The sequence below is a fragment of the Danio rerio genome, chromosome 13 (assembly GCF_049306965.1).
Source record: "Danio rerio strain Tuebingen ecotype United States chromosome 13, GRCz12tu, whole genome shotgun sequence".
NCBI lineage: Eukaryota > Metazoa > Chordata > Actinopteri > Cypriniformes > Danionidae > Danio > Danio rerio.
Genome location: NC_133188.1, coordinates 2,660,182 through 2,670,000, shown reverse-complemented (window position 1 = coordinate 2,670,000; position 9,819 = coordinate 2,660,182). Strand labels below are relative to the sequence as shown.

The 9,819-nt window shown below is 36.7% G+C and overlaps 2 protein-coding genes across 5 annotated transcripts in view; one reads left to right on the top strand and one right to left on the bottom strand.

Moving 5' to 3' along the window:
• Positions 1–9,819, top strand: part of fbxo9 (F-box protein 9) — an 884,197-nt gene that overhangs the window by 550,902 nt on the left and 323,476 nt on the right. The window lies entirely within an intron of this gene.
• Positions 1–9,819, bottom strand: part of wdr11 (WD repeat domain 11) — a 96,258-nt gene that overhangs the window by 61,459 nt on the left and 24,980 nt on the right. For all 4 annotated transcript variants that reach the window (XR_012388567.1, XR_012388568.1, XR_012388569.1 and 1 more), the window contains exons 6-8: positions 8,898–9,063; positions 2,545–2,647; positions 398–602 (exon numbers count right to left, since the gene is read on the bottom strand). Coding sequence is in view for 1 of the 4 variants with exons in the window: in NM_001423963.1 (NP_001410892.1) it covers positions 398–602; positions 2,545–2,647; positions 8,898–9,063 (474 nt within the window). In the remaining 3 variants the exon portion in view is untranslated. The remainder of the gene's footprint in view (positions 1–397; positions 603–2,544; positions 2,648–8,897; positions 9,064–9,819) is intronic.

Here is a 9,819-nt window from a genome sequence, read left to right as displayed (position 1 = left end):
GCAAATGCGCTACAGCGCGACGCAACTGGCTCTTAAAGGGAATGGGAGATGAGACTCTGATTGGTTTATTCTAAAAACACACCTATAACTCATTAAGAGAATAAGCTCAACCCTGTTAGACCATGCACCACGGCGCAAAGCCGATTTTTTCATCCTTATATTAGCAAAAGTGGATTCTGACACGCCCTGAAAGCTTTTGCAACCTACACTTTAGACTTTGCACCTGGATCTTCAAAATAGAGCCCTAAGTAGGAAAAGATTTTTTGCAGTGTGGAAGTTATATTGGAATTGCTTTTAGTTGTGACACAGTCACAATCTAAGTTGAATATGAGATCAATACAGAATGGTGATGCATTTTTCTACCACTCCTAATTTTGATATATTTAAAAAACCGTACCTCAGGTTGGATGAAGATTTGCTGGCATGAGCCTTGAGTTCCCACAGCATCACCCTTCCATCACTGACCACCAGCACGGCCTTGTTCTCATTGACAGGACAGATGACCACTCGATAGGGACGCACGGTCTTAGTCACACGGATGGCATCACACTGGGAACGGAGATCGTAAACCAACTCTTGGGAATTCTGCTCTGGATCAGTCACTGGAAAAACAGAAGAGCTCATGGGTTTAAAAGGGGACCTATTATGCAACAATTACTCTTATAAGGGGTTTAAACACAGTAGTGTGGGAACAAGATGTGAATATAACCAGCTTCTATTGGTAAACATGTATTAATTCTATTTTTATAATCAGACATGATAAAAACAGACTGCACTTTTATTGACATTCTCCCTTTTAACGCGTCAACAGAGGGGGAAAGCCCCGCCCACTCTTCCTCATTAGCATAAACAGCCCTGATGGAGAAGCAGCCGTTTGCCATTGGAGTTTTCACAATGTACCTAGTAGGGATTTTACGGTGGCTCAGTGGTTAGCACTGTCGCCTCACAGCAAAAAGGTCGCTGGTTTGAGTCCCAGCTGGGCCAGATGGCATTTCTGTGTGTGTGGAGTTTGCATGTTCTCCCCATGTTGGTGTGGGTTTCTTCCGGATGCTCCGGTTTCCCACACAGTCCAAGCACATGTGCTACTGGTGAATTGAGTAAACAAAATTTGATGTAGTGTGTAATTGTGTGTGTGAATGTGAGTGTGTGTATGGGTGTTTCCCAGTACTGGGTTGCAGCTAAAAGGGCATCTGCTGCGTAAAACGTATGCAGGAATAGTTGTCAGTTCATGCGAGGCAGTGGCGCAGTAAATAGTTCTGTCGCCTCACAGCAAGAAGGTCGCTGGTTCGAATCTCTGCTCAGTTGGCGTTTCTGTGTCGAGTTTGCATGTTCTCCCTGCCTTCGCGTGGGTTTCCTCCGGGTGCTCCGGTTTCCCCCACAGTTCAAAGACATGCGGTACAGGTGAATTGGATAGGCTAAATTGTCCGTAGTGTATGAGTGTGTGTGTGAATGTGTGTGTGGATGTTTCCCAGGCTGGAAGGGCATCCGCTGCGTAAAAACTTGCTGGATAAGTTGGCGGTTCATTCCGCTGTGGCAACCCCGGATTAATAAAGGGACTAAGCCGACAAGAATGAATAAGTTGTCAGTTCATTTCGCTGTGGAAACCTCTGATAAACAAGGCACTAAGCTGAGCGAAAATAAATGAATGAAGAAAATGTTGTTAAAATTTAAAGCCTTTGCATTTTCGACATAACTATGTTCTTATCACATTAGGAACCCCAAAACGAAAAGATTTTCATGATTTAATTGTATTTTCAAGTAATTTGTATTGATTCACTCTTGATGTTTTGCATGGGGTTTTATTTAATTTGTGTTATTTAGATGAAAGACTTTTATTTTGAAATTCATTAAATGGGTATAGTGTGAGTATTTGCACGCTTTTTGTTTAAGTGTTGAACAATGTATGATCAGATTTCTTGTTGCTATTTCAGTGTTTTCTTTTAGGTACGTTTTTTGTTTACTTTGTTACGGTGCCTCAGTCAAAGTTAATTCAGTGTGCGTGGTTATTAGTCTCGGTGTACAAGCTCGGCACTTGAAACTAGCACAAAGTTGGCTGTAAAACTATACAGAGACACAAACGGTTGTGTACTCTCTGCTTGCTGTGTGTCAGAGTTGTACATGTACGGCTGAATGCAGATGCTCGGGGTGTGGGAGCTCTGGCTTCGCCCCCTTGTTACGATGGGCGGGAAGCCGAAACTAATTTTCATGTGAAGCAACACGCCCCTAAAACAGCAAATTGTGTAAACGCCCCAACATGACACTTTTAACACATTATATATCTGTTGAACTGAATCTAAACTGGCACACTCAGAAGAACCATAATATTAATATTACATCATAAAAATATATGGTCTTTTGTTTTTTCTTTGTACGAGTTCTTACAGTTGATTTCTGACTTCTGCTCATATGCTGTGTTTTACAGTGTTCAACTGTGACCTTATCAGTGACAAGTATTCAAATAAAATGTGTAAGTCTCCTTTTGGAGAGTCTGTCCTTTTATTAAGCCAGGGAGCAACATATTTAAAGGAACAAAGTCTGTCTTGCCTGTTTCATTAGGTGAAGGTGTTGTGGAGCGACACACACGCAATGTGATGCAACCGTTCTCATGGAGGCAGTAAAGCGCATCTCTCTGAGCACAGGGGATCACCTACACAAACACACACACACACAGACAAAAACACACAAAATTTTCAATATTTCCAGAGTCAAAAATTCAACATCCTATAATTCACTCAAAAATCTTGAAAATAAAATATAAAAAGAGGATGAGTAATATAAAAAGCATAACATCTTAAATAACAGCACCTTAATTTACTGATATTTATTACAATTAGTAACTACATTCAACCATCACTTGTTACTTCTATTGTTAGTCCCGTTTAAAAAAAAAACCTAAAAGTTCAACTAAACTTTTCGTTTTTTAACAGGATTTTTAACACTCAAAGTCGGCATGATCTCTCTCTCTCTCACTCTCTCTCTCTCTCTCTCTCTCTCTCTCTCTCTCTATATATATATATATATATATATATATATATATATATATATATATATATATATATATATATATATATACATACATACACACACACACACACACGCACACACCAGTTGAAGTCAGAATTATTAGCCCCCCCCCCGAATTATTAGACCTCAGTTTATTTTTTCCCTAATTAATCATAATAGTTTTAATAACTCATAAAATAATGAAAGTATGATTATTCTAATAATATTTTTATAACACTAATAATAATTTAAGTGTGATTATTAAAATAATACATTTATAACAATAAAAATAACAATAATAATACTACTACTAATAATTATAATATTACTAACAGCTCTTATAATAATAATGATAATAATAATAATAATAACAACACTAAAAATAATAATAATAATAAAAAGTGTGTGTATTATAATAAAAAGTAAAACAACAACAATTATTATTATTGATTAATATTATTGTCATCAATAAATATTATTAATTATAAATAATAATATCACTAATAATAAGAATAATACAAGTATGATTATTCTAATAATAATATTAATAATAATAATAATAATAATAATAATAATAATAATAATAACAACAACAATACTACTAATACTACTACTACTATGAATAATAATAAAAGTGTGATTATTATAATAAAAAGTATAATAACAACAACCATTATTATTATTATTATTTAATATTATTGCCATAATTTAATATTTCATAATGTTAACTAATAATTATTATTAATAATAATAATTATTATTATTATTATTATTATTATTGTTATTATATTAAGAAATTATGATAATAATAATAATAATAATAATAATAATAATAATATGAAAAAATAGTTATGTTTGGAAAATACATGTAGAATAAATATCTTATACTTTTTTATGTACAACTCATTAATTTGAGAGAACTGTATGTTTAACTGTCTGTATGTATACTAAATATTATAAATAAAGTGGATTTTTTTGGGAGAGAATTTGGGATCTGATACCAGATGAACTAGGGCAAATGTGTGAGTTTTTTTGAGTGAGTGTGTTTATGTGTGTGTGTGTGTGTGTGTGTGTTATTGGCTTATGCCAGGCTCCCACGGTCAGCCTAGATTCAGAGGGCCTGCAGCTGCGCCATCAGTCATGCAAATTGCCTTCCTTACAAGTGCTTTATAACACTTAATGTGCCTGTTTGTGTGTGTGTGTGTGTGTGTATGTGAGAGAGAGCATGTTTTCCAGAACTCTGATTGAGAGAAGATCTTTAAGCTTTAAACACATTTGAATTCACAGTGCCGCAGATCTGAAGACTTTGGTATCATCTATTGCACAAAAAAAACACACACACACATAACTGGGTCATTGTGAAAACAAGTGCCGCTCTTTTCCCAAATACATCTGTGTAAATGATTTTATACAACAGCGAACAGATGATGGCAACATTATTTGACAAAACATAATATGGAAGCATCAACTATGAGCGAGAAAAAGTGTCTATTAACCCACGCCACACACACACACACACACACACCACTGATGCACACAGCTTAAATATTACACCACAGGAGACTTTTGGTGTATTGTGCATGATCTTATCATATGTTTCTAAAAGATTCAATTTTTCTAAGTTTTTTTGTTTTAATTTGATTCATTAGCTTTTTTCCATCCAAAGATGCAAATTAGATTTATGCGCAAAACGGTAAAATTGCAAAAAACATTTGCGAATACAGCCGCGTTTGCTTCCAATGAGTGAAAGAGAAGAAAAACACCACTTTCTGATATACTGGCGGCAAATATCAAGCTACTGTGGGAATTCTTTTCTTCTCTTATTAATGAGTGGCGGCTCATGTAATGTGCATTTTTATGTATTATTATGTACGTAATAATATTACTAGTGCTGTCAAAATTAGTGCGTTAACGCATGCGATTAATTTGAAATAGTTAACACGTTAAAAAATTAACGCAATTAACGCAGTTGCAGTTTTTTTATTTCTTGTTGTGGCCGTGGTGTGTTCAACATGCAAAGAAATATGGATAAGACCAAGGAAGCACTTTTTAAGGGAAGTTTCAGTATAAAATAATTATAGTCGCATCACCAGGCTGTCCAGCGTTTCCTCCAGAGTTTCATCTAATTTCGGGTGTTTCATTTTCAACTTTCGACTTTTGTTTTGGAATTTGATACCGCATGGCGAATGGAAAGAAAAACCTCCGCATTTCGTGACTCGGTGGTCCTTTAATGTAATAAAAAAAAAAAATCGCTGTTTTTACATGCTCGACTCTTAATAACAGTATTATCTTGATCATATTAAAATCGGAGTATTGGTGTTTATGTAAATAAAGTGGTAGATGAAGTCGCGAGCTGTCAAAGTCAGCGCATTCCACTGCCTTTCAGCATGAGCCCTCCAATGTTTCATCAAGTTTGACATGTTTCCCGCTTTAACTCAAGTTTTGTAAAGTGTCTACTTTTCTAAATCCTTGTGAAATACAGCCATACTTTAGAACGCTTAGTTTAAGCAAATTTGATGAACGCGATCATGCTTGAATCTGAAGGGAGTCGCTCCGGCTGCACTGTCCTGTGCGGTGTATGCATGTGTGTGTGTGCGCGCTTTGGTGTGACACAACGCGTACCTATATGCCATTGATGTACCGCTTGATGCTTCTTACATCCTTGTCGCAGCACAAGTGGCCACAAAATTAGGCAACGAAATTCATTTGCTGATTCAGTGATCCTGCTTGTGATCCTGCCTGTTTTCACTCTCAGCTCACATCATTCAAAACAAAAGGTCCACATTGTCCCCTGATAATGTCAACAGACTGGACTGTTTTAGCAACTGTCTGAATGTAAAGGACGACTGAGCAAAATTGTTTCTGCTTTATAATTAATGTTCTCAACTCACAGCAACACAACTTTTCAATGAGTACAATTGTTTGTATTCAATACTTTATTATTATTTTAATTTTCCATATTTGCAATGCCTGTATTTTGGCATTTTTAGCAGTCCACTTAGAATCCAACATGGAAATCAATGTTTTCTTTATTGGCATTGATTGTTTGAAAATTCAAATGGAATTAACATGCCTGTGTTTTTATTTTTATTAATAAATATGGCTGTCAAACCAGGATCTTGAGGGTTTATTGTGTGGGTTTGTTGTTTACATGAAGAAATCTGTGTTACAACCTAAACAAAAAATTCTAATAATGAATTATATTTTGAATTTAAAAAGATTTTATCTTGTGTTTACATTAATTATACATTTGAATAGGCAAAAAATAGGCAAAATTCACGACCACGTGCCTTAATATGCATTTTATGTTACCCTTATGTGATGCAGATGCTTTTTTAAGGACTACTGTAGCCACTATCTGCATGTAAAGGAGCACAACATTTCTAATCAGAGAATCCAAGTCAGAGAATCAATTCAGACGAAAAGCCCAAGAGCCAAAAACCAGACTGAGAGTGCTCTAGAAAGTCCTGGAAGCAGCAGCTACAGTTGTTGCAGAAAAAAACAATAGTCAATGCACTGCACCGCCTTGAACGTTCCCCCCAGAAGACTCTATTATTGAAGAGCAGGCATGCTGAGGCTTTAATGAAGTTTGCCACATAAAATTTAGAAAAGCCTGCGACTTTCTGCAAGGATGTAGCCTGAAAAATCACACCATGCCATATCGTTAGCATCAAACACCATTGTTTCCTCAATCTTGTCTATGTCATTAATATGCATGCCCCAGGCTGTGTTTTGAGATTATAATAATAATAATTTTCTCCCAATTAATTTTTTAGCTTTTATTAAACTTACTATGTAAGCGGGACTCTTATTTTGAAAATGAGAGAGACAGCAAAGCCAGCCGCATCAGTTTGTTTGTCATGTGTTACTAAGCAATGACTCTTCAGAGCTTGTCAGAAGGCAAAGTGCAGGATATACAGATTATAAATTTAATCAGCACCACCCCAAAGAAGCATGAGGTGTGTTTATTTCAACACGATCTCACGACAATTGATAACTTTTTGATTTGGCGGCTAATTCGTATGAATTTATATGATCTCATTTGTACAATTTAGTACGAATTTCTCATCCCCCAATGATGGTTGGGTTTTGGGGTGGGGTTGGGTGCCACCCCTCCTTTTTAAAATCGTACACATTCATACACCTGAACTTGCACTTATTAGCTACTAAACTGACAGCCTGAGATCAGGCTCATTTATTTGCATATTTGTTGCTTTATTGTGTTTATTGAGAAATTTGCCAGATGTGTTTCTAATTTGAGGTAACAAACACATGTAGACTGTCGAGTATTAGGTTTAATGCACATTTTAACACGCTTAAGCATTGTGTCTTAGCTGACTAAATGTAATTTCTTTTAATGGGAACATATGCAACATTCTTTCCCTAGTTTCCTAATGTATCCTATTTTCCTCTTTCTAAAAGCTACCACTCGTCTGACCTGTCTTCCCCTGAAATGTGTAATGTTTGTGTATGGTTGGGGGGGGTCCAATTTCACTACATGTAAAAGTGTATGTGACAAGGCTTTTCATCTATCATAATTATCATCAATTAATACAAGAAGTCAAAATAATTCCAACCCAATAGGAAATGGCCATACTGTGAGTCTTAAACAACATTGTTTCCTTAATCTTGTGTATATCATTAATTTGCATGGCCCAGGCTGTGTTTTGAGATTATAATAATGATCATTTTCCTCCGTTATTTTTATGTTCAACTATGTGGGACTTTTATTTTAAAAATGGGAGACACAGCAAAGCCAGCCGCATCAGTTTGTTTATGCGCATAGATATATACACTACATATCGCATAGGGACCCTAAGCATGCGTCAATAGCGCCGCCACATTGGTACAGTGCTTCCAGGACAAGTGTCATTCAACCGCACTAGTCAAGACAGTGTTATTACGTGAAGATGCGGGACTTTAGCGCTATCTACGGGTGTAGAAACGAGCAAACAAAGAAATCAAAGCACAAAGGCAGAACATTTCATTAGGTAAGATTTAGTTTTTTAGGTTTTTGTATGTTCTGAACTTTTGTGCTAATCAGGTAACGTTATTGATGATAACAGTCACTTACTGCATTCACCATACGGCAAAGCAGCTCCAACTCGCACTAAACACTCGGCTTATGCTAGTTTTGTTGAATAAAATCAGCAAACAATGCAAAAGAAATATGACAACGAGATGCTGCGCTGCCAGAAACTTGTGTTATTGTCTGCTAACGTTAGTGAAAGAGTCGTTCGGGGGATTCATTCACAAACGAGTCGCTCCCTCCGTCAGTATGAGCAGTGAAAGCAGGAGAGGAGCAGTGTTTCAGGACATGATTAGATCAAATTTAACAGGGAGGGTGAATAGTACATTTCTGTTCACACAAACACAAGCTTTTTGTCAGGAATGCCCGTGCGGACACTGATCCATCAATGTAGAAAAGTGATGTAAAATTATAAGTTTCAAATTAGAAAAAAAAATTACACACGAACATCCAGGAAAACTCCCGATCATAGATATATGTGTATATGTGTATATCTCTGGGTTTGGATGGCCACAGTCCTCCACTGTACATTGGTCCCGCATTCATTTCAAAGGAGCGCTACCCTGTAGCAAGATGGCGGCGCTATTGACGCATTCCGTCCAATAGACAACAATAGGCCAGGCGACATCTAGTGTATATATCTATGGTTTATGCGTTACTAAGCAACGCACCTTTAAGGCTTGTCAGAAGGCAAAATGCAGGATATACAGATTATAAATTTAATCAGCACCACCCCAAAGAAGCATGAGGTGTGTTTATTTGCATATTTAGTTAATTTATTGGGTTTATTGGGGAATCTGCATGACGCGTTTGTAGTTTGAGGCAACACTTCAGCTGTATGTGCCCGCATTCCCTTCAAACGCACCTGTATGAAGGGCACGCCGGAGCGCTCAATAGCCACCACACCAACAGTCTGACTGAGCTCCAGGTCCAGGATGAGGATCTCTCTTGGGTACAACAGCAGCATGTGGTTTCTCTTAGATGGCAGATATGAGAGCTGGAGGCAGTCATTAAGAGTCACTGCTTCAGCCCTGAACAGAAACACAGATCATATTTACAACACCAGCGTTATCTTCAACATTCAATCTTCAGCTCTTTACATTTATGAGTAATAAATAAACAATAGTAATAATAAATAAAGCCCCTCGCAGGGGCCCCAACTGGTTAATCCGGCCATGATGAGAGTCAGACACAATATTCATTCTGTCTCCACTGCAGCAGGACTTTATATTCTGGACATTACTTCTGTTCGGTGATGAGACTTTTGTCTAAGCAAAGTCAGACCTTACTGCCCTAATAAAATCATTAAAAATCAAGGCATGATCACATTTTACTGTGGTAAAATAAGTGTAATCTAGAGGCCTTTGCTTTTCATTTAAGCCACTTCTGATACCAAATGATCAACTAGAAGTCAAGTTATTATTTGTTGTTCCTAACACTTAAATAGGCGACAAGACTTTAGTCAGGTAGTGTATATGCAAAGAACAGAAGGATCTCCAAAGGTGCCTTTTCAAGTTGTAAAGAAATCAATGTTTTTGAAGCTAATTAAGACAGCAGAAGTCAATGATTTATTTCAATTATTTACCCTGACATGTTTACTGTTACAAAATATTATAAATGTTTTTTTAAAATAAAACATACTGTGTTTAATGGGGGAAGAAAAATTTAGTTTTTTACCCAGACCATTAAAAAGAACATGTTTTAGAGCAGGGGTTCCCAAACTTTTCAGCCCGCGACCCCCAAAATAGCAATGCCAGTGACTCGCGACCCCCAATATCCTCTGAGGT